Source organism: Sitodiplosis mosellana, unplaced genomic scaffold (genome assembly GCF_009176505.1).
Source record: "Sitodiplosis mosellana isolate CC-2019 unplaced genomic scaffold, AAFC_SMos_1.0 Smas_scaffold_1, whole genome shotgun sequence".
Lineage (NCBI taxonomy): Eukaryota > Metazoa > Arthropoda > Insecta > Diptera > Cecidomyiidae > Sitodiplosis > Sitodiplosis mosellana.
The window spans coordinates 21,082,989-21,108,200 of NW_022595244.1; the positions used below are offsets into that span (position 1 = coordinate 21,082,989).

Here is a 25,212-nt window from a genome sequence, read left to right on the forward strand (position 1 = left end):
ATTTTTTGATTATTTTGAATAGGTCTTTAATGTGATCTGTCATCCATGAATTTCATGGTATAGAATCAATTTGTTCTCTGAATTAATTTCAAAACAAAGAAAAATTGCATTTAAAAATCTATTTAAAAGTAATTGATCATTGAATCTATGTTACTGTCATATGAAACGGACGAATAACCAATCAAATTAGTAGAATTCTTGGTGCTTCTTCTTCAATGTTAATGAAATGTCTGTTTTCATTAGATGAATATCTAATTGCTGGAAAATACCCAAATTGTATAATATCATTCATTTCTTTGGAACTAATTAAATCAAGTTAAGATGGATTCAATTTACCAGTTTTTTTTTTGGGAATTCATCAGTAAATGAACGAAGTTATGGACACAACATGTCTTCTACGAAATTAAAGATTATTTTCTGACCTTCTGTGGTGGATAGTTAGAACAATATGTGTTTTAATTTAGAATACATTGCGTTCAACACAAACGGAAGTGACCAATCGAAAGAGCACATTGAAATTGAACGTTCTGTGATCGATATCATTTAAGAGCATTGTAAAACGAAATTTGTATATTCTGATATTGTACGTTCTTCATATTTCACCTTCTCCTAAGCGATTGTGATGGTTCAGTTACTGTGCTATCGAAATTAATCAAAAAATTTAGCTTCATTTTCACTAAAGTACCAATGCTGCGACTACTCTACGGTGTTTAGTGAAATTTTGAATTTGAATATGCAAGCAGTATAATGAAACAAAACATTTTTCAAAATTATATGCTTTCGAAGAAAAAAAATTTGTGCGAGAAAGTGTTCGTAGAAATTTTGTATAAAAAAAGGAAATTTGAACTTACCTTCATGCTATAATTTCAATATTTTATACGAATGAAAAGTTTATTCATAATTCCTCTCCAAATTTGAGCTGTAATTATATGCCGAGGATGTGGCACATATGCAATAGCCGCGATTGAGTTGCCCAAATTATTGAGAAAATCTTCTACACGATATAGGCTTAACTCACTTACAATACTTGACAAATCGATATCTATTTAGTTTTCGACCAACAACGCTTACTAGATATGCAAGAGTATGCTTGTTTTGGATGATGTTTTTAAGATGCAATATTTTACATTGAAAATAACCTTTTTTATGTATTGAAGCATATTTCGTTGGATTTGAGGATTATTTTATGATCACAGCGACCATTTTTCATCTACTGAATTGTCAAATGTTCGAGTTGTCCTTTTGTAAGTGTCATCTTTATTTAATTTTTGGCTTCAAATTCATGTTGCGATGTTCTGAATCGATTACTCACATTGGACGCAAGGAATTTGAAAATGTAAAGTCTGTATGGGAATTTCGGTTCTATTTTGAGAATATCGTGTCATTTCACATTAATATTTTTCATATGAACGAAAGAATGTTTCATTATGATTTCATAACCACAGCTGTTCATAACCACAGCTGTTTGATCAGATTCGAAATAAATGTTTTCAAATGTATGTACCGATATAAAAAGGTTCGAAAGTTGAAGAAATTTATCTGAAAATTCATAATATTCTATAACTCGTATATTGACATTAATGTCGATTCATTTTACTTTATTTGGTTCATGGACACTTTTGTTTGTTAACTTTGCAGTTTACTTACCCTTCGATGAAAACAATTTCACTCGATTCAGACGCAGCACAATTGTTTGTTCAATAAAAAGTTTCAGTTTAAAAATGAAATAAAATCGTTTTTTTTTTTTGTTCCATTGAATTCAGTTTGAATAGAGGATAGATAATTGAAATAAAAAGCGTCAATGTGTCTGGTAAATGCATTTGAAAAAAAAATTATATTTTCATCGATTCAAAACTGGAAAGTGATTGGTATTGTTGTAACAATTTTAAAAGTTATAAATGTATTTTGATCACTTAACTCTCTACAAATATATGTGACGTGTCTTTTTATTTCATTCGATAAGGCACTCTCGTTGTGATTATGTTATAGAATTGGGTAAATCAACTTAAATTCTAGCTATGTAATTATACTCAATGTAATGTTTTCATGTAACAAACAATAAACTAAAGAAGAAGAAGAAAGAAAAAACCGTGTTTCATTTGGATGAAATCAATAAATAAATATAAATTCAAAAACAAAGAAAAAAACAAACAAGACAATGGTGAAGCGATGCTGAGACTTGCGCGTTGCTTTTAGTTCGGAACAAGCACAAGACTAACTGATTTGAATGAAGTAATATTTATTTGGGAGAGAATAGCATATATATGCATCGAAATGGGAAATGAATGCAGAGATTTATAAAATATTGCTATTGCTCTGCAATGACATAGGATAGAAGGCTTGATGAATTAGAGGTATTTGTTAACAACTGTTCATTGCTTTCATTGTTCGTCAGAATTGTAACTTATTTGCGCACATTGCAGACCTATTGATTTGGTTTTGTGGATACATTTTCTATATGATTTTTTACTTAATTTTGTAGGCACATTCTTTTGTGAAAGTAGAAAAGAGAAGACATTTTTTCCGAAAATAGTCATAAACAGAGGTTGTCGACGAGACAAAGTTTTCTTTGTACTTTCGACACATTCGAATATTGGTGTGAGCCTACAACACGACATGAATGCTTAACAACTACTCTATATTTTCTATAATAACGTTTACTCTATCGATTTGTTGTTTGCAACAACATTTTTTTGACACATGATGGAGTCGAGGCTTGATGATGAGGTTTCTTTGTTTTTCTTTTCACATGAATTTCGGTTTTTTGAGCATTTCGATTGCGGCCAGCACACTGCACGCAAGCTAAACGGCGTAATTGGCAGCAGCCACTTCGGCCATTGTGGCCAGCATTAGGAGACCCGAATTTCCGCATCGAATTGTATTGCTCGATGATGCATTGCTACCGAATGGTGTCGTCAACATCGGCACAAAATGAGGATCCAGCGTTGGCGAATAGCTTTGTACAATTGCGGTGACTTGTTGAACATCGCGCCGTGTGATGCTCTCCTTGCGCGCTTTTCGTTTTTGGCTGCCAACCATTGCAAGCCGTGCCTCTTCAAATGTTTTTGGTGCGACAATGGCATGCACAGCCGGCAATGATTTGACTTTGGCCTTACCAACTTTATGCACTTTTCGATATCCACCGCCTGAGCGCTTGTCGCTTGGTTTCTTCTTCTTTTTGGTGTCCTGTTTGCGAACCAAATATTCATCGAGATTATGCGCGGTTAGTGCGTTGATCTTTTGCTCTAGCTCAAATTCGGTCACATCAAATTTGCGGCTATCGCTCGGCGACACCAACATTTCATTCTTGTTTGCAGCCGATTTATCAACGGCCTCAGTCTCATTCTTTATGGCTGTAGTCGATGACAAAATGGTTGCGCTGTTATTCGCATACAAATGATCGAATGTATCGTAATCGAGTTTCTGGACGGCTTGAGAACAGCTCAGCGATTTTTTGAGCGAGCGCACATGCAACGGCTGCGTCGGTGACAATGATGTCGATGATGACGTTGATGTTGTACGTGGCTTGGTTCGCTTACCGATCGGATTCAACTTTTGAGCGTTCATGAATTCCATGTAACGCTTGCCCTTGCATGCACGTGACGATTTCTTTGATCCAAACACCGAGTCGTACGGATTGTGATCGTCATCTGGTGAATCCAGTTCAAAATGCTTCATTTCAGGGCTGCTGCTGCTCATTTGGCTGTGCAACAATTTTTGTGGAATGTCATTGTTTGTTGCATTGTTTTCGAATGGATACTCATCCAGATGTTCGTACCCTTTCATTGTGTTCTGGAGAAATGAGTTGGTTTCGCCCAACACGCGATGCAGCTCGTCCTTTGAATCGGAAATGTCACCATCTGATTCGGGTAGGGAAAAATAGAAAAATTAGCCTGGTTCTGAGAATTTATTCATTGATTTTATTTGTTTCCTATGAAACAATTTTAATTTACCCTTTTCATCGTCTTTCTCCTCATCAACTTCCATGTTGTTTGCCATGAATTTGTTGTTGTTGTTTGCGCACTTTCCGTTTATTTCGCTGGATACCATTAAACTGCTCAAGCTACCCATTTGTGCTTCGTCTGCGAGCTTAAAAAATGTGCCAACACCGGAACCTTCGTAACGCTTGCATTTGATCTTTGGTGGTTGCAGATCAAAATCGGAAAAATTGTACGGTTCGGAGAAGCTGCTGTGACGATCGCTGGCCATTCGTTGATAGCCGGTACGGAGTGGCGGCGCTGGCAATTTATACCATTTGAAATCCGGATTTGCATTGAAAAATGCGTCTTTGTACTGTTTTTGATTGGAAAAATGCGTAAATTTTAGACATTCCTCAAGTGTGTTGATAAAATCCATTAAATTTCAACGAAATACTCACTTCTTTTGCCAAATTGGTGTAGCTGCTCTTCTCGGTCACGTTCAAATTGGCCCACCAATCGCCCAGAATTTTGGTGATTGCGCTGTAAATGCACCGAAAAGAAAATTCGAAATAAAATCCGTTTAAAAAAAATGATGAGAATATTGTGCAAGATGTAAAATAATCAAGAATCTTACCGATTCTCCAAATTTGGATAGCGCTCACGCACGATGCCACGGTGTCGTTTGCAAAAAATCAAGAATGCATTCATCGGCCGACGTGCATGATGATCGGGCATCGGTTTTTCCTCGTCACTTTTTCCGCATGCGGTTGCTTGCAATTGATCGGTGCCCGTTTTAAATGATTCACTCGAATCCGAATCGTCGGCACTTGTGCTCAATCGCACACCATTTGTCATTTTCTGTGATGCATCTGAACACCAATTATTTCGCGTAGCGATCGATTCAGTGCCAATCGAATAGTTGACATCAACATCACTTGCGCCCATTTTGTTTCCGAGTTCAGTGATTTGCTTTGTAACGCGTTGCAAGCGATCACTTTGCACCGAATTTAGGGTCTCGTCAATTAAGTACCCGTTATTATTGAACTGCACGTACCGAGAATAGCTATCAACACCGCTGCTCGGACTGATACTGCTAATCATTTTTGAATTTCTGAGTCGTATGTGTTCGCATTGAATTCAAAACAACCGAAAAAAAAATGTCACTTGAAATTGTTCTGTCCTTTTCTCTTTCTTCTTCTAGTCACAACGACGAACTTTTTTTATTTACTCAAATTTTCAATTCAAAATCATTTTAACGATTTCACATATTTTCGTGTCGTTATGTTTCAATCACCGCTGTGTATATATACATCAATTGTGTAAACTGTGAAAGAGAAGAGCAAAAAAGAAATCGATTAAAACTTTTTTCGTCAGTTCAAAAAAAAAAAAACAGAAACATAAAATATTTTATGAATGACTTTAAATAAATTATTCAGAATTGAAATGACCTGTCTATCATTTTGGTCAAGAGATTGCATAGTTAATTAGAAACCAGTTAATAAGTCAACGAAGCAAATCGAAACAAATAAATATTTGATATTTTGTCGGCTTGTCAGCAATCACACAAATCGGTTGAGATTTGCATTTGATTGCAACGATGACATTTCGATTGAGTGATGATATAGACTGGATCGAGGGGTTCGATGAGATAAACACAAAAGCGCTGACGCTTAATTCATTTTAGTTATTTTATCGTTGCTGACGGGCGATTCGTTCAATCGACGTTCGAAAATATTGTGGTGTGTTCTTCTGGCGGTAATTTCACTTCTTCAACGACTTTAACACACAAGCTAAATGAAACAGATAAAGAAATATCCACAAAAAAGGCGCACAAACACATTTTGAGTAACCAGTTTTTACAGTTCGGCTTATACATAAGCGCGCACACACACACTGCAAAATATGTTGACCAAACCAGACAAAATCGTCGAGTATTTTATTATTTTTTTTATTTTCTGTTCATTTCGAGCTTCTTCTTTTTCCATTTAGTTGCTTAGCTTGAAGCGCACGTATGCAATTCGTTAACAAAAATTAATTTCATGAATTTCGGTGGGTGTGTGCGCTTGCATTGCGAGCCTCGCGCACAAACACACATTCAGCCGAAGTTATTTAATTTATGGACTTGTTTTGCAAAAGATGCAAAAAAAACTCAATGCAGGTGGTAAACGTACAGTTTATGCCGTACGTCCGTCGTACGCTGATGATAACACCTTTTTTTCTGTGCGCTCCTCTCGTTTATAGTGCGAAAAAAAAACACAGACCGGATTATGGCAGCGCTATTTCTTTTCTTTCCCTGAGCAACCAATAGAAAATTGAAGGAAAAAAAATAGTGTGTGTGTGTGTGTGTGTGTGTATAAATGGCTGAAAAGGAGCCAAACAAAGTATTCCGTCAAATTCTTATGAGAATGTGAAATCAACGACCGACCAATTCACATTCAACATTCACCATTTGCACCTATTCGAGCTGTTCAACGCCGTAGAACGAACGCAAAAATATGATCGTAAGCGAATAGCAACAGCAGCAGCAGCAGCAACAGCCTGAATGAGAAGCATTACAAACAACGGCTGCAATGGCTATAAAAATCGGCGACAACGATTGCGAATATAAATGAAGCGAAGACTAAAAATAGAATCACAATTTTCTTATTTTTAATTTATTATATGAGCTGCGTTTTACTTTGTTGTCAATATATATCCAATTCGGAGCGCAATTGCAATTTCAATGTGTGCTGCTGCTGTTGCTGTTGTTGCTCTTGCTGTTTTTTGTCTTCTTCTTCATCGCTGTTTTTTTTCCGTCGGTTTGGTTGGCTTGGTTTGGGCCGCACGAATTACATTCACACACAAGTGTTGTGTTCGGTATTGGTTACAGTGGTGCAGCGAGAGCGAGCGAGTCTTTGGAGCTCCAAAGTAATTAACACAGCCGAAGTGGTCGTGCACACAAGGTGCGAGCATTTCATTTGCTCTCCATAAGCATAAATGCATCAGTCATTTAAAAATATAACAAAAATTACAACAAAAAAGCGGATTGATTTACTGCGCCGATTTCGATGTAAATACGAAGCAAACCAACGGAACAAAGTTATGCAGCAACACGATTGGGGAGCACTACTGCATGTTCATCCAGTTAAAAGATATATATCATTTGACATGTTTTTTTTTTTTATTCTTGCGATCTTTCGCCGTTTTCTCTGCATTCATTACGCATTCGCCTGGTGATATACATATCTCGTTTGCATATATTTTTCATCTCTTTGCAACGAATTTATTGGCTTTTATCGGCCTCCATTCTACTCGCCCATTTATTTATAATCAGCCGTGTCACATACACACACACACACACAGGCTCAGGCACACGGTGTGCAAACGTAAAATCAACCGATTGACATGTTTCAAATAGGTTCTGGTTGTTTTTCATGCACGATGAACGGATTGAAAACAAGCAGCAGTAACAATAACAACAAAACACACAAAAAAGCGAAATATTTTCATGCATCTCCCACTCTTTCGCTTCGCTATGGCCAGATCAACAACGGCAACGACGTATTTTTTGCATGCTCGTTTTTTTTCTCAGTTCTGTTTTTGTATTCACTTCAAACGTTTTAAATATGTGTGTTGAACACAACGCATTTTTTTTTTACGTTTTTCCTCTCTATTCATTTTATTTACATATTAATGAAGAATAACAGCGACGAAAATGCCAGCAAAAGCCGATTCTCGAAGTCTTTTCTAGAATTGTTTGTTTCATATTTGGTCGGCGATGTGCGTGTGCGAAATGTTGTTTACGTTATGCAAACGTTTTGACTCAATAAACGCATTGTTCGTTTTGCCCTTTTGCTATTGCCTCTATCCGCAAAACACCTTTTTTTTGTTTCAAATATCTCATGCCGCTGTTTTTTGTCTTCATTCTGTTGACGTTGTATGTTTGCAAATGCACGATAATAAAAGTGCATTAATGACAAAAAAAAAAACAACAACAACAACAATAACCATCCATAAATTTTAATTAGTGATTTTTAACGTGAAAGATTGAAGCAATTCAGGAAAGGTGGAAGAAATTGTTTCATGTAATCATGATTGCACAGGAGCACGCCAAGTTCTCTCTTTGGCTTCACGCAAACAAATCCATATCAAAGAAAAATAAAAACATCGAATGCATAGCAAAAAGATAAACAAAACCTAATAATAAATTTGCCATCAGCAAAAGTGAAAAAAGAGCTATTTTTATCGTTTGCTTATCATCTCAGCTCGAATCGAATTTTTGTTATTACAACAAACTTTTACTCTCGAAAAACATAGGAGAGCTGAAGCAACCACAGCAAAAAAGCATTGAAAAATCGTCGCTGATAAGTGATAACTTTGGCAACGAATTGCAAAACAAATTATCACATTTGAGCCAAGCATTTCACACACTCATGCACAACCAACCAACGAAAAAGAACAACGAAAATGTTCAAATAAAATGTTTGCCATAGATTATTTGTCGGAGATTAAATGCGTTGTTTTGCATTAAAAGTGTGCTTGCTATAGATATTTTGTCAGGAACTTCATTACAATGTATAAAATAAACAAGCGAACGATGTGGCGAAGAGCGACACATTTTATGGGCAAACGCAATGGCGTTGTCGCTGTATTTGCCCATCGACGTCGTCGTCGTAGCCGAGCTGCCGAAGAAGAAGAATAAGTCGCCTGAAATGAGATAACTTATTCGGAACAAAAATAAACAACAAAAACACACACACACACACACACCGATGAAGAGCCTGACATGGAAAGGGAGAGTAGACGACGCGAATGAACAACATTGCTTTGCATGAGCATTGACAGTGCGAATTGCTTTCGGTTTGACTCACTGTACGTATGCGAGTATGCGTGCGTTTGTGTGTGCTTTGGACGAGTGTGCGAATGTGATTAAATGTGAAAGCAAAAGAAGAACACAATGCAAAAAATAAATTTAGCATAAAAACACTGAAATGATTCATGTGTGCGTATTTTTTTTCGCTCTTGATGTTTTTGTTCACAATTTTTTCTCGTTCTTCTTCTTCTTCTCTTTGTTCTCCGTTCTTCTTCTCTCGACATCACTTCGATTGGTATTTTTGCGCGTATAATTTTAGATGCAGTTTTTTTTCGCTTTCTCTATCACATTTTTCACAGCACATAGCAGCCAACGCTTTCTGATGGATGTGATAACAAATATAAAACAAGGCAAATAAATATATTTGCCAATGCGATTCGGATGTGGAAATGAATTGTACGACGTGCAATGAATATGCTCAGCATATTTTTTTTCGCTTTGATTTGAATATGTTGATTTCAGTAAATTTATCGATTTCGGGCGATAAGCATTGTGCACAGTTTGTTTGATATTTTACTCAATTTCACATAATCAAAATCGGAAAACGATTCGAGAAAAAAAACATCCGGCTTCATTCATAAAACGACAAAAAAAGTCCAGAATGCACAGGTTTACGTTCAATAATTCCGATTGTTGATGTTGATCGAATGAACTGCAGAATGAACAATGTCGTGAGATCTTCTACGAAGTAGTACAACAACAAGCGTAACATAACGCTAACAAAATTACCAGCATCAGAACTATGCCAATGACATTAAAAATCCACTGTCGCACCCTAAAACACTGGTTCGTGTGTACAAACAAAAATGTGTGATTCCAGTACAGTGGTAATCTATACGAAATCAAACTAGACAAAGGAGAGGAAAAAAGCGAAAGCGAGAATATGTTCACTTTTGATTTCATTTCGGACAGCAGCTACAGTGGAATTTTCTGCCAAAATTTGCTCTGTTTTTTTTATTTAGGTTTCTCGACAAGTGTCGATTCTATTTAGCTCACAATCTGTTTACAGTTCAGGCAGGTTCTCGGTAATAATCGAACAGTTCTGAATAAATAAACAACGAAATGGTGTAAATAAACAGAGTGAGTGTGCGTCCAGAAGTAGATACACAGCGAAACAAAGAACGACAAACAACGGGCCCAATTGTGTCACACTCCAAAATTGAGCTAACAACATCCAAAACTATGTCTGCGGTCACATTGTGTAAAAAAAACTGTTTCTCTCTCTCTCTCTCTCTCCCCATCTGTGTATGCAGATGAAATTCGTTTTCATACTTTTCTCTTCCAGTTCCATTTGATTGGTTTTATATGCTTGCTTACGTCGTCTTTCTAAGCGTCTGTGTTGCCCCGAGCGTGTTGCTCTGCCTTGTAATTGCGTTCAGCGAATAAAAACCATAAAAAGAAGCAGAATAAAAAGGGAATATAATGATGGAACACACTGACACACAAAATGGTGTGTAATTTGTTGCGAGGCGAGCACACACACAAACACACACATGTGGCATACGTCTGTAGCTAAGCGAACATGAAAAATTTCGCAACAAAATACCAACAACAACAATAAAGTATCATTCATTTCATTTTTCAAGGTTACGAGCCCAAAAGCGACGCATAAAATTACACACACATCGACGTCGTCGCGAGAGAGAATCTGAAAAAGAAGACCATGGATGGTTTTCGGCCATTCCGCTAGCTAGTAATGGTATGTCATGTTGAATTTGGTCGGTGTTTCCACAAGCCTTTTATTCCTTTGGGTTGAATGCCAACCGCCGCTACTACTACCAATTTTCCCCAATTGTTTGTGTGAGTGGTGCTCTTCTCTATCTCTCTTTTTTTATGTTTACGTGCCAACAAACATTTTTCGTACTACCGCCGCTAGCTGGGAGTAATGTTTTTGTTCAATGCCTTCCGCTGCGGACAAGTTTAATGTCAACTCAATTGTGCTAATAGTTTGCAAACGATAGACACGATTACATCATCACAAATGATTCAATTCAAATCGTTGGCTTGACGTGAATTGAAATAAAGAACGAGCGAAAAATAAACGGATTGAAAGATATTTAATTCACTGGCAAATTATATAGCAATAGATAATGAGATATCAGGTAGATATGAATTTTCAAACAAGCAGCACGGAGATGCGATAGATGAATAATGAATGTTGTTTGGTTCCTTCCGCAATTCAATTTTGCCTGGAAATACATGCGAATACTCGAATCTTATTGTGACTATTAAATTCAGACGAAACAAAAATGCATTTCGCTTGTAATTTTCCTTCATTTTGCCCTTGAATCTTGACAAATTTGTATCAGATCCTTTTTTTCGATGTTTTATTTATATCTTAGTTTCGAGTGGACTTTCTTCGCTTACACTTTGATTGATTCGTTTATGTTTTTCTTCTCGAGTGGCGTTCGAAATCGATTTGAATGCACTGAAAATAATTATCAACTTCTTCGAATAGAATATATTAATCATTCTGATAAGTATATCAGTGCTTCAGTTGCATTTATGGGCTTGCAACTTAATTGTGCTAGCTATAATTCAACCATAGAACCGAACAAACGTGATTACGTAATCCAACGCCAGTATCGTTCAACTCACTCTGTAGAACCAATGTATTGATAACAACGATCGCAGAGAATAGCAGCAAAAAAGCAAATATTAAAATAGCAAACTTTCATTGTTTTGATTACATTTGATTTGCTAATCGCGGATCGCTGCCTGCCTGCCTGCCTGCCTGATTGCTTGTCTATGAACTCCGTAAGCAAACTATTGTGTGTGGTAATTATATCTCGCGTTCACACATTCAAACACTCGCATACGCAACACACACACACACTCGTTGGACACAAATGATATGCGTTGCTATTCTGGTTTAGTTGCTGACTTCGTACATTTACATTTGCGTTTTGACAGTTTATTCACCGCGTTCCATTCGTGTGTGGAATACATGACCTTAGCCATTCGCTTACTTATTACGATTGGTTATTTCATATACCGGAACGGCAGAGATTTAACCGAAAACTCTCACCTTCCTAATTAATATGCCGTCATTGTCGTCGTTTTCGTCATTGTTGCTCATTGGCAAACAGGAAAAAAAAATCTCACTCAAAGAGAAGGAAAAAAATTGAACAGAAAAATAATCAAGTGAATTAATTGAATTAAATACAACGACGGCAATTGACATTTTGCACGCCACATTCACCATTATTGCGAATTATTAAACGTAGTACACGAGAGTGACCGTATTCAACCGCACACGTGAATAATCGGTCTATAAGTAAAAATTTATTAGATTTTCTGGCATCGAAACGCAACGCGCGCGCTTGAATGCTCTGAAAGCGAGAAGCATTCGATGCGCGATGAATAAACGAGCATATGAGTATGTCGAGTCTACATACATTGTAGACTATGGTGTGTGCTGTAGTTCAAACACTATTTCAGTTCATTGAACTAATCAATGGGGCTTTTTTTTTTATCAGCAAGCCAGGCGAACGAATGACATCGCAGAATGTGCAACAAACTAACACCGCAACGCAAATCAACGACGAAAATCTATGTATTGAGCGCACGTACCGAACTGATTAACACGTTATTTCTTGTCGTTGTCGCTTTTTTTGCATTTGAATGTTGGGACTGTGAAATAGAAGTATCTCTACTCCTGTGTTTATACGTTTAAATGAAAAGAACTTACAAACTGACTAATAATATGTGTTGTGACGAATTCACTTGATTTTTTTTGTGTCGAATCACCTTTTTTCCACTTTTGTACTATTTTCTTCTCTCTGTGCTATTATGATAAATCGTAGCGATAATATTCAAAGACAATAAACAAATGGATCGAAGTATAATGAAGGGAACTCGAAATAAAGTAGCGTATAGTAAACGGGTACGATGAAACCACAATAAGTACTGACATCAATCGTACAGGTGACTTGAGCACACACAATGTAGCAAACAGAGAGAGAGAGAGAGAGAGAAAGCCCCACAAACGGGTTCACGTTTGGTTTTTTTCTTTTCAATTTGTATTTTGAAATACCCATTTTTTTTTTCATTCGTGTTGAAACATATGTTTTATCGCGCTGTTTACGAAAAGCTGTGCGTCCTCCGTTTGTATGTCGGTGCAGTGCACTCGTCGAAAATTGAGCGTGATATAATTGCGATTTACAAGAGCATCGGGCCAATCAAATTAAAGTCTCAGGTGTGTGTATGTGCTGTTTTTCGTCAGTTTCTAGCTTTTGATTCGACACTCGATTGCAACATTTGAATTTATTAAATTTATGAAATGTTGAAAAAAAGTTGCATTGCAACTGCGGCCCATCCAAAATCAATAACGTTCACAATCAGTAGACGTCACCGGTTGCCTGTGTTAATTGAACTTAATTGAAGCGAAGTGAATTTTTCATTTGCCACTGTATGAACAGCTGTGAATGTTCCTTTTGTTTGTTGTGCCAAAAGAGATCTGTGCGCTTGTTTTGTTTCATACAGTTTGCGTTCGTGTGCGGGTTGATTCAAAAAATCAGCCAAACGTTCGGCGATAAGCCAAGACAGAAACAACGAAAATAAGGTTATTAGAATGAAAAAAAGGTCAAACACTTTCTCTGATTGAAACGGTGGTTCGCGTTAACAGTGTTCCGTTTTTCCAAGCTTATTTTTGATTTTGTTTATATTTCAATCTTAAAATAAGATCAACGCAACTGAAAAAAAAATGTAAGGAACCAATTCCGAATCCACGCAAATACTGAAGCTACTTAAAATATTCGTTTTTTTTTTTAAACTTTTCTTTTTGATTTCGAAATGGAAGTCGAATGGCAACGTTTCCTGAAAAAACACACGCACACACACAACAGAATTGCCTGAATGATATTTATATAGAGATACATCAATATATGAGTAGTTTGGAGCGAAAATGTAATACAGAAAAGTTGCGCGGAAAAAAATCAAATGAAAAAAGATAGCTATATAGTTCATTATAGTTTACTATTCAGTATACTATATAGCTATCCCTTTTCCGCTCATTCATCATCGACATTTTTCCGCGCAACTTTTCTGTATTACATTTTCGCTCCCAACTACTCATATGTCGATGTGTTTTTGGATTCCTGATGTTTGCATTGAGCCGTGTTACTGACATCAAGTCAAAGCGACTTTTTCAAGCGAAGATGGCAACGTAAACATATCGCTCGAATCAATGTATCGAAAAAACCTTGAAAAGTGCAAAGAAACAAATAACAAAACGATACAGCGAAGAAGAAGAAGAAGAAATATACTTATTGCAGAAATATTCGTCAACAACGAAGCGAGCGAGCGAGAGAGGGCGAGAGAGGGCGAGATAATAAATACACGAACAAAACGCGATTTTAGGCGGTTATATGTAGGAATATATATATATATAAAATAATGACATATGTATACGACGTGTACATATCATCAGTCTATCCGTGAGGTATTAAAGTCGTATGGGACATGATACGAAAATAAATATTTCATTTTCGTCTTTATCGTTTGATGCCATTATCGAAACGAACAACAACAAAAACAACAGATGATAAATGCAAATCGATTTCGACCGTTTCGCTCTGGTTGATCGCTCAACACTACAACCAGTTTCTTTTTGTTAGGCATTTGATGATTGTTTTTGTCACGAGCGACTGATGAAGGTGTGCATTTTAAATTTACATGCTTAACGATTAATCGGAGAGGTTTGCAGCCGACAAAATTGGATTTGATATCAATAAAAATCGTTTGATTTGGGTTGGATTATGTAAAAGATACGCAAAACGAAAACAAGAAATGGCTTGACGACAGCGGAACACACCACTGTCCAAATAAAATTGATGTGAATTCAATCTATTGAAATGAAAGTCGTTCGATTTTTATGAAAAACTCATTTGCAATACAAATTTGAAATGAATGAGCAAAAAATTTCAATTGCAGTTTTGATGATCAATTTAGACCAACGAACGAGAGAGAGAGAGAGAGAGAGAGAGAGAGAAAGAGAAAAAACAAGTTCGTTTGCAAACAAATTCGTGTATAGTTTTCGTTGTTCTTGCCATTACCTCAAACTTGACTCGATACATGTTCTGAAGTGTATTTTTAATATTTGACAATGTGATGGCTGAATCAAGGTCACCAATTTTATTGTGTGTGACGCGACGACGTGCACCAACTATATTCTCTGTCTCCCTCCTCTTCCTCTCTCTTTCTCCTTCATGCACTCACCGAAAACAATTGATATGCAAATACGAAAAACTCAGGCAAACTCACAAAGTCAATGAAAATGTCAGTGAGAAAAAATGAATCCACCGAAATTCAAATTCGATTCTTCATTGAGTCGAAGTTTAGAAACAAAAAATTTAAAATTCAAACTATTGTAAAATGCACTCACTCTAAATCCCGATAAGTGTTTCTTTCACAAAAGAGAAACCAAAAAAAAAAAAAACGTTGAAAAAAACTAAATAAAAATCCGATTAATTTTGGTCTGTGGTTAAGGCTTTTTGATTTTGGTTAACTGTGTTGCACCGTAGCGTAAATGAAACTGGCTCGCAACTTCTATTCAAGGAAGCGAATTGTGAGTGCCGCATCGTATGCGCTGGCCCACGTACAACATGATTTCGCACGGCACCACAGCGACCGATCGAAAGTATTTAAGCGAATGCAAGCGAGCGAAGGAGTGACACGAGCGAGCAAGTGAGACGGCAACAATAACATACAGAAAAATGCCGATTAACGAATCAACAGCTCGTATCGAATTCGAACAGAGACGTTTGTTTCGTATGGAAGAAAAACGAAAATCATTTATGGTGACTACCGCAATATATGATCGCTTATACGACGAACGAAATATCGAAACGAGCCCAAAAAAAAAAACTATACAAAACTGAACAACAAAACCAAACTGGCCAATAATTTTGAAGTGAAATGATAAAAAAAATCCAGCACAGCGAGAAGAGAGAAAATAAATAATAAACACAAATACACACACAAACACTCACGCAGAGATTGGCGCGCATATATATGCGGTCACATTACACAAACACACAATACGGAACGAACAAAACCGATTGTGTCATAATCAGAAGTGCGAATAGCACCAAAAAAAGAAACCAATTCGAATACCGTGAACAGCGACGACGACGACGACGACGACGACGACAACAGTGGCAACAACAGCAGCAGCAGCAACAGTGGCGCACCAAAAGTGTATACGCGCCAGCGATGTGATCTCTGTGTGCCAGCGATGCGTTGCACCAATACAGTTGTTTTCTTTTTGGCTATCATTTGTTTCACTTTTGCGGCTGTAACAACCACGAAATATGTGTTAGTCGTACATGTTACGCGTAGCCAATACGGAGAACGGATATGCGGCTAAACGACCATATTCTTGTTAAATATTTGTTTTATATTGTCACTGCTACGAATTACTTTTCTGTATATACATTTTATTCGAGTGTACAAAGATGGAAATATGTACAAATGAGAGACATGCACTATTTGCCTTTGAAATGCGTCGAAATTAATTCTAACCGAAGCTCAGAGGCTATACCTCTTTTCTTCTCTCTCTCTCGCTCCGCTTCTCTACATTGTTTCACTAAATGTTTGACTGTACGCGGCTTCTGTCATTAAACGTTTGCGTTTTCTTATGCGAAACACCAAAAACCGTTACCGAGCGCGGCTCGTATTTGAAAATGGAATCTAGCATTCACAAACATACCCATTTTATAGAACAAGAATCGTTGTTGAAATAAAACTTTAAAACAAATCAATCAAAATTCAATCGAAATATGTCGAATCCGCTTTTAGTTCCAATGACAATGAATGCACCGTTGGTTCAAATCCATTGACTGAAATGCCACTTGTTATCGGCAAATCGCCCTTTATTTCTATTTTTTTTCTTCGTTATATAGTTCTTGACAGGCAAAATAAACCATTGTTGAAACTCACCTCACTCACAAATAATCGTGATTCTCGTGCATTTGTCACGAATCACATCAACCTGAAACGATAGAATGACAAGAACATCATTTTAATAAACCTTCCCATAACATCTGCACTTGATTTGTGATGAACGAATTTATGACCGTTCAATCAATACATCAATTAAGTCACACTCACAACGATTTATACGAAGAAAAAAAAATCACACTTGACAATCAAATAAATTCAACCCTCCGAGAAGCGAGGGAAAAAAAGCAACACATTCAATCGCCAACGAAGACTGAAATGCAAATGAACAAATAAAAAGTGTTCATCGAAAATCAAACCACTCGAATAAACCGAAACGCAACAAAAGCGACGACAACAACAGTCTGTGGCTCTTGTACACGGCGTTCTATATATGTTTGTGCGTTGAAACGAAATGCAATAGCGTTGTCCCCTTACTTCGATGCCGCGCATCAAACATTTGAAATACGTTTAAATTGGACAGATATTCTTGGTTCACTGTTTTTTTCTTTCTTTCTTTCATAACAAAATCACGAGAAAAATCGAGGAATAAAACAATCCGACACAAATCAATCAACAGATTGAATGAAAATTGTGTGAAAAATTCGAAATTACCAATTGATTTAATCCAATTTCACACATGAAACTTCAAATAAACAACATACCGAATTTTTTGTGCGTATTATCATTCAACTTCTTGAAGGACAAATCGTCCAAAAAACAACACTGAACAACACATCAACTACTGCACACTCACACATCCAACGATGTCTCACGCACATTTTGGCAAAATCGTTTTATTTTTTTTTTTCTTCTTCGCTCCGGTGCTAATTTCCAATTGGTCTACTGTTTGTTTATTTCGCCTGTTCGTTCGTTCGCTTGTATTGAACGTTCATGCAACGCTTTTTAGCCATGTTGTTGTGCAACAGCCGTACACACATATGTATATATGCTTATATCGTCGCTTCTATCGCCGTCGCTGTCGTTCAATGCATAGCATCGGTGTAGACAGCTGATACTGAATACACTTTTAGCCGCTTTCAAATACACAGTGAAGCGCTCTCTCACACTTTATTTATAGAATTAAGAAGTTGTTTTCATTTTTGCGTTGTGAGTATTGGTGCGAAATAAAATGCCTATTTTGCGTAGGGATTGACAAAGGTTATGGTTGATGCCGATTTTGATGTCTCATTTTCAAACGGCGTTATACAATTCTATTATTAAGCATTATCTCGTATGTCCAATTGTCCATTCATTTCTCTATTAGAAGAAATGGTGTTGTTGTTCTTTTGGGTTTATCGTTCGCTTCTCATTCTTGAAACTCGTCATGGTTTCAAATTCGACTTTTTTCTTCTTCGATGTTGTCTTGCCGAAATGTTTTGCTGCGTAATTTTATCGTACACAAATTGTACAGGCCATTTTTTGTGGGAAGGGAAAAAATGTGGACGAAATATTTTGAAATAAATTTTTGATTTGCGGAAATATTCGCATTGAATTAATTGGTTTGTATTTGGCTAATTCGAGTTTTATTACAACTTTGATTCAAACTTAACTTCATTTGACTGAAAGGTAAGACATTTTCGATCGTTCGTAAATACTTACGTCGTTCAAGTTTCGCAACTACAACAAGCGCCATCTACACACTCAACATAGAAGTATTTGAATGCTTTTCCAAAAGCCATCGTCGAAACAATAAAAGAAAATTCGGTCGAGTTTCACCGAATATACATGTCGTTCGGAGTATGAGAATAGTTTAATCATTTCCCGTGGGCATTTTATCCATTTTGAGCGTAATTAAATTTGTTGATAAGTTTTTTTCCTGCAAGATATTCATGATAAGCATTGAAATAAATCGCAACTTTGTATTGATACGAAATTCCGTTCTTAAACTGCTGTCAATTGAGAATGATACATTCGGTGAAATGGTAAATGAGAACTAAACAAAAGTTAAACAGAACGAATTTGAATAGGCATGAGACATTTATGTCGATACCGTTGTTTTCAATAAATGTGCTCTGCAAGGCATTTGGCAAAAGTTTTTCTCACTCCATCTCCCTGCCCCTCTATCTCTCTCTCATCTCCCTGTCACTTGTTCTTTTCTCTCTGATAAATTGTTCATCCAAAGCAAATTGTTGAGCAAAAGAGTGTGATTTCTTTAGGCTTGGATATTGTCTGATGATTTGATTCGAAGTTGAGAGATTTTCCTATCTAAACACGTTGGCAAAGTGGGTGAAAGTAGAGAATTTAGTCGAATATTTCAAAAACTTTGAGAAACTCAATTCTAAACCGAAGATTTCACACGATATCCGGAAACAATTCCGATCGAGAAGCATTTTAAATTCCAAAATGGATTCGAACTGTGATGTAAACTTGGTAAATTAAATTTTGTCAATATGGAATATTAAAGGGAAGCGTGTCGGGTCATTCTCTATCTCTCTCTCTCTCTCTCTCTCTCTCTCTCTCTCTCTCTCTATCTCTCTCTCACTCTCTCTTCCGATATTGAATTGTGCTGCTGATGTTACCATTTGCACACGACTCTCAGTTGCATCGATAATCTGATTTCGTTGATGGAAGCAATATATTTTGTGTGTCTCGGTTGATGCAAATTCGAAATGGATTCAAACAAAGCGAACTGTGTGAGTGTGTTGGTATTAGCCACTTCCAATTTTGTCATTACATTGTCTGAAAACTTTATTTTTTAAGCTGACACATACACACACAACACCAACACAACGATGGACACATTATATTCGCACTTTTTACAAGAGTCGTTGCTCAAACTCTGATTTTTTTTAAAATTTACAGCCGAACAACAATTTGCGATACGCTTTAGGTGTAAATAATTCATAGAAACAGAGGTTGAGAGAGTGAAACAAAAACACACTCCGAGCGCAGTGAATTCTTTATGAATTTGTTGTTGTTTTTTTTTTTCATTTGTTTTCACGGAGTAGGTTGTTGTTATTGTTGTTTGTTTGTTTTTTATCCTTCAGAGTGTTTGGCGTACCTTATTTCCATTCGAGTGAGCTTTGGTTTTGCAAGTGGCTGAGCCGGAGCGTTGGAATGGCGTGATTGGAAACAATTCCAAAAATTAAAATACGAACAAGTTTCGCAAAAAAAAAACGGAGAAAATTACGCCCCAATAATTTAAGTCTTTTTGCGGTAATCTGGTGCTTATCCAAGATTTATTTCTTAAGACATAATACTTTTTTAACGCAAAACCAACGAACCGCTACTACACACAAACACATACTACACAATCGTTCAACTGAGCGGGGGAGACGGCGGTGGCGTTGTGCGACAAGCAGATTTTATCACTTATCTGTATGAGTTACTGAAAAATGTTTTGCTTTAATGTAACGTTAGATAAATCTCGCGTGCGAGCAAAATGATGTAATCTTCGAAGATTTTTCTATCAGTTGGTAAAAAAAAACGGGATCCGGCGTACAATCAAACCAGAGCAAGGCTACGCAGAAGTAAAACGTTTCATCTTTTTTCCACCGAGAGATGAAAGTATTGCCGCAAGTGATCATTGGGAAAATTGTTACATATTTTTCTTGGAGTAGAAAAAAAAAGAATTCGATATGACAGATAATAATGAAATTACGTTTTTTCCACTCCGTAAAGTTGGCCAGGAGCAATAATAAGATTAGTATAGGCAACATGTAATGCATTGATAAGAAAATAATAACGAAGAAAAAAAAACGAAATTGGAGCTTCAACATCGAGGGATAATCTCATTAAACGTTTACTGTGCGACGCACACAATCTTGATTAAAGTCGGAAGATGATACAGGCTGCTGCTTGCCGCGGTCATCGACAGAAAAAAAAAATACATACAAAATTAGTCACTTCGTCAAAATGCTACTAAAAAGTAACTATCCTAAACGTAATGAGATGAGAAACTTAACCGGAGCCATAGCCAAACTTGGAATTTCCAATAAAGTGAAGCGCAAATGAGTGATAGCCATGTCAATTACATCCCCGAAGACGACGGCGGCGGCTGTCTCGACGTAGAAAAGATGGAGTGTGTTTGATAAAGCGGCCAGATTGAAAACGATTTGTCGTTATGACGGTTCGTTGTTTGCGAGAAGAGAAGGACCAAACAAATGACACATTCTTTGTACAATGTTGTGTAGCAATAGCGTTTTATCGATGTTGTTGTTGTTGTTGTTGCTGTTCTTTTTCTTGTTGCGTCGAAAACTCCGATTTTGCCGCAAGGCTTCCGCCCTATAATGCTTGCAGACTTCATTTTTGTATTAAATATTGAATTAATTTTCTGCCCCGAAGGCGATTCAGCACTAATTAACTTAATTTCTGCAATCAATTCATCGACCGCCGACCATTATCGTTGTTTTTACAGCCACTGTCATCATTATGTGATGCGTGTCTCATATTCGTAAACGTTTGTGTAATGCGAAATGTTGATTTCAGACGAAATGCTACCATCCACAACAAAACAGAAGAAAAAGATGAAATTATTGATATGTCGGACGATGTGCTCACGAATGACAAGGAAAATGTTCTCTCTTCCATTTCGATCGAATATTGTCATATTTTCCCGAGTGCCCTGTTTTTCCTACCATCTGTCCATTACGTAGTATATATACACGTATAAATTGGATTGAACGTCAAATGAAGTGTAAACAAGGTAAAGCCATATTACAATGTGAAATTCATTCGGACCCAAATGGAAACGAGAGTCGTCAAGAGATTTTGCTTTTGAGATGAACACACAAATCTGCACAATCGCCAAATTCGATACGGTGACCGCCGAGACGAGGTGATATTCCGTTGTATTGCAGGCTGTGTCGTATCTCCAGTGTCGATGACGTCAATGTGTTTATGCGAAGAAATTAGTCAAGGAATGAGAAGGGAAAATGTAATCGGTCAGCAGATTTCGGTCAGATACGCTCACACACACACACGCACACACGCCCATGTATACATGGAAGAAAACATGCTTTTCTATGCGATTTCATCACATAACCCATCAGCATCTATATAAGCGATATTGTAATTGTATTTACGGGCTTACAATAAATATTTATTTTGGTCGATTGATTTACCCCAACCGGATGCTTTTAATCTGCGGTGATTTGGTTGCTTTGTGACAGTGACCGCATATTGTGTTATTTCAAATGATCCAATGTCAATTTTTTCATAGAAGAGAAAAAAAAAACATCCGTTTGCAAATATTTTCTAACATAGAAAACGGAACAAGGAAATAGCACAGAGTTCTTCTTCTTTTCCTTTGTTCGCTCTCTCTCCAAAATTTTTGGGATTGTCTCGAACACACTGCTTAAAAACCAAACAATAATAATTTTCTAAAGCTATTTTCCCAACATTCTGCTGTAACTGGATCCTTTCGACCTTCCTAAACGGATGTCAGGTAAAGAGGGAGAAAAAAAAGGAATAAATGTCAACCTTTGACTGGGAAGTCTTCGATTTTTCATTTTATTTTTTTTTCATCATTTCCCGTGTTGAAATCCCATTTTGTTGATCGAGTTGTTTCCCATCTATCACACGAAAACGTAATGCATTCGCCCGGGGAATATGATACAACGGGATATTGTTTATGCTAGCAGATGCCACCAGTTGATTATATTTGCATAAATCATTTTCGCATTTGCTGAGCTGTTCCAAGTTTATATTTGACGACTGTTTATTTCTGATGCTGCTGCTGCTGCTATTGCTGCTGCTGCTGTTGCTGCTGCTGCTGTTGCTGTTGCTGCTGTTGCTGTTTGCAACTCGAGAGTGTCGATTGTGAGAACGATTTTCTCGGAGAACGGATTAAGTTCAATTGTTAATCTATCAAGAGCGACCTTTTCTCATTCAAATCAAATACTCTATCTTTTTCTTCCCTCTCGTCTATCCCTCAATTCTTCCGATTTTGCAATTTTCCATGAAATTTAATCGATGCAAAATAATTTGATTCAACGGATACGATCGATTGGCAACAGTTTGTTGATTGATTTCATCCATTGAAGTGATGAATGGGCTCGATATTCGTGAATGATGCAAAAGCAATATTTATCGAAACTTTTCGATATTCTGAATACACGGCAATCACAAAATCGAGAGTAGTCCTATTAGTATATCCTGCTGCGTTATACACCGATAAACGGCTTATATGAAATCTTCCCATTGACTGATTGATGTATGGATTTCGTTGCTTTGAATGAACGTTTCGACGGTATCTCAACTTGCGATTTGTAGGCAAACTTTTTGTTATACGTACTTTTAAATACGTTCATGTTGAGCCCAAACTTTTATTGGTGAATCGAATTGACGCTTTTCAAACGGTTGAAAAAGGTTAAGTTCAAAACTGTTCACTCTGAAGTAGGAGAAACTCCTTGTGATACATGAAAAATATAGAAAAAAGTTTGTTTCGAAAATATGTTGTGTTTGTGTACTTTGTGCACTTGTTTATTCGCTCTATGCATCGTATTCACATTTGGACAATGCATTAAGGCGTTTGAAATTGTTATTTTCGTTGTAAATTCGAGTTGAATGATGTCTCCCGACGCCATGAACTGTTTACACGCGTTGCCACATGTTCGTTAAATTGAAGTGTGAATGTGTGAAAGCTTCAAATCCGATTATAGCATCCGAGCTTGTTGCATTTGAATACGAAGATTCGAATTCGTTGTTAGTGTGAATCCGATTCCAATTCCCAGTTAACTCGTATTTATGATTCTAGTGCACACGAACTGCAATTTCGCCACCTGTTTTAATATGGTTTGTGGTTGAAAAGTGATACTGTTACGCTTTGAGCTATTGCTTAGTAATTTTTCCACAACCTTCGACGACCGCATTGCAACAACACCACCACGAAGAAGAAAAAAAGAACGGCGTTTGCCATTTTCCATCCAGAGAACGGTATCTCTCTCAGCTCTCTGGATATTTCATTTTTAGTGCGGTGAAAAATGGTGCCAATCTCAGAAACGAACAAACATTCGATGAGAGAAGAACAACAACCGCAGCGAAAACAAGCATCACATCTAAAACCACACGGGCTCGTAATAAACCTCACCAGCAGATGCAAAATAGAACAGCATCCACACATTTATCTACATTAGACCGTTCGACTAGTTTTCACAGTCTGCGATAGAAAATGTGACGCTCAGCATTGGATTGTTCAATTTTTCTCAATTTCGACTGACTCACATCTACAACTGTTCGAAGCAGCAAAACACATGCACACACACACGTTGACAGCGAGCGAATATTATTAAATCATTTGAGCCGAGCTAAAATGGTTTCATTTGATTAGAAATGGAAAGTGAGTGAAAAAGAGAAAAAGAAATAGAGCACAAAAGATGGCTATGATGAAAGTTATGAATTATGTAGGGATAGAAATAGTTCGAAGTGGAAAAAAGAGAGAAATAGACAGAGAGTGAGTTTATCATCTTCCGGCGAGTTGAATTTGCACACTTGATTAAATTTTACGGATGCAATCCAAATAAATGATGCCGTTTGTTTGGTTTTCTGCATAGATAATCCGATAAAAAAGGCCGAATGAATAAACAGAGTGGCAAAAAAGTAGTTGTCGATGTGCTTCAAAGATTCCGAGCATTGATTTGTTGACACGAGCCGGTTTTATTCCTTTCACCAGTGAAATATCTTTTTTGAACGACCTTCGAATTAGTATTTAAATGACGCAAATTTGCCGTCTCTCTGTCCAATGAATAAAAGGTAGAACACGGCAAATTCCCAAATGGAATGAATCTTGACCATATCCGAATTTTCGAACCCACACTTTGTTCTCCCTTTCGCATAAGTCTGAAACCAACCAATTTTTAGCAAAATCAGTGACAAATCAATGCATTATTTTGCTATATCAAATGTGCACCTTAATTGCGATGTTGCCATCGATACCCTGCAGCTGCGGCTGTTGTATTGCTGTGACAATGATTGGAATACGATTTCACTTGATTAAATGGATTGAATGCTTTGAATTCAAGCATCACCTCCGACTACCAAATTACATTTGCAATTCCACTGTGTCAGCGTATCGTATTTGCAGCCGAGCTCCCAACTAATTTCCCATCGTTTTGATTTTTAATATAAAACCATATTAGGTACAATGGTTGTTGAAAATGAGCGTGCATACAAAGCGCTTTGAATTTTGTAAAATTCAACCGTATTGATTTCCATTCAGACAACATGTGGTTCCAACCAATCCAAACATCGAACCGTGCAAATAATATTCGCATTTTCCAACCGTCGTCCTTTGTCTATTTTTCTATTTGTCTTTTGCACAGAATGAAAGACAAAAGAAAAACCCGTTCGTTGCAACGGCCCCAAAACGGGTTTGTTTTTACATTTGTTGGGCGCAGACAAGCGAAACCTACATCAGCGGATTTTTGTTGCGGAATATATACCTTTTATTTGGCCGAATCAGCATTTCGTTGCGTTTGTGGATCAGCGATAAGAATTCGATTATCCCTAAGCAAGGGATGAAAACAAAATGTAGGCAAGCACCAGAGACAACCAACC

The 25,212-nt window shown here is 37.0% G+C and overlaps 1 protein-coding gene across 8 annotated transcripts; it reads right to left on the reverse strand.

The window, feature by feature from the left end:
• Positions 1–1,804: 1,804 nt before the first annotated feature.
• Positions 1,805–17,884, reverse strand: LOC129580386 (uncharacterized). Of its 8 annotated transcripts, none has more exons than XM_055470739.1 (6): positions 17,379–17,884; positions 16,714–16,765; positions 4,555–5,244; positions 4,379–4,460; positions 3,954–4,293; positions 1,805–3,860 (listed from the first exon to the last, which is right to left on the reverse strand). In XM_055470739.1, the coding sequence occupies exons 3-6, from the start codon at positions 5,019–5,021 to the stop codon at positions 2,803–2,805; spliced, it is 1,947 nt and encodes a 648-aa protein (XP_055326714.1). In that variant the 5' UTR covers positions 5,022–5,244; positions 16,714–16,765; positions 17,379–17,884; the 3' UTR covers positions 1,805–2,802. The 8 variants fall into 8 exon arrangements, with proteins under 8 accessions (XP_055326714.1, XP_055326707.1, XP_055326709.1 ...); XM_055470732.1 differs by having other exon boundaries at positions 16,885–17,594; XM_055470734.1 differs by having other exon boundaries at positions 17,329–17,573.
• Between the last annotated feature and the right edge of the window lie 7,328 nt (positions 17,885–25,212).

What these genes read in the sequence shown, in the direction of transcription:
- LOC129580386 (XM_055470739.1), bottom strand. Translation starts at nt 5,021, where the DNA reads ATGATTAGCAGTATCAGTCCGAGCAGCGGTGTTGATAGCTATTCTCGG. An exon ending in TATCCAAATTTGGAGAATCG is followed by an intron (nt 4,461 to 4,554) that starts GTAAGATTCTTG and finishes GTGCATTTACAG; the next exon opens with CGCAATCACCAAAATTCTGG. An exon ending in GGAGAAAGACGATGAAAAGG is followed by an intron (nt 3,861 to 3,953) that starts GTAAATTAAAAT and finishes TACCCGAATCAG; the next exon opens with ATGGTGACATTTCCGATTCA.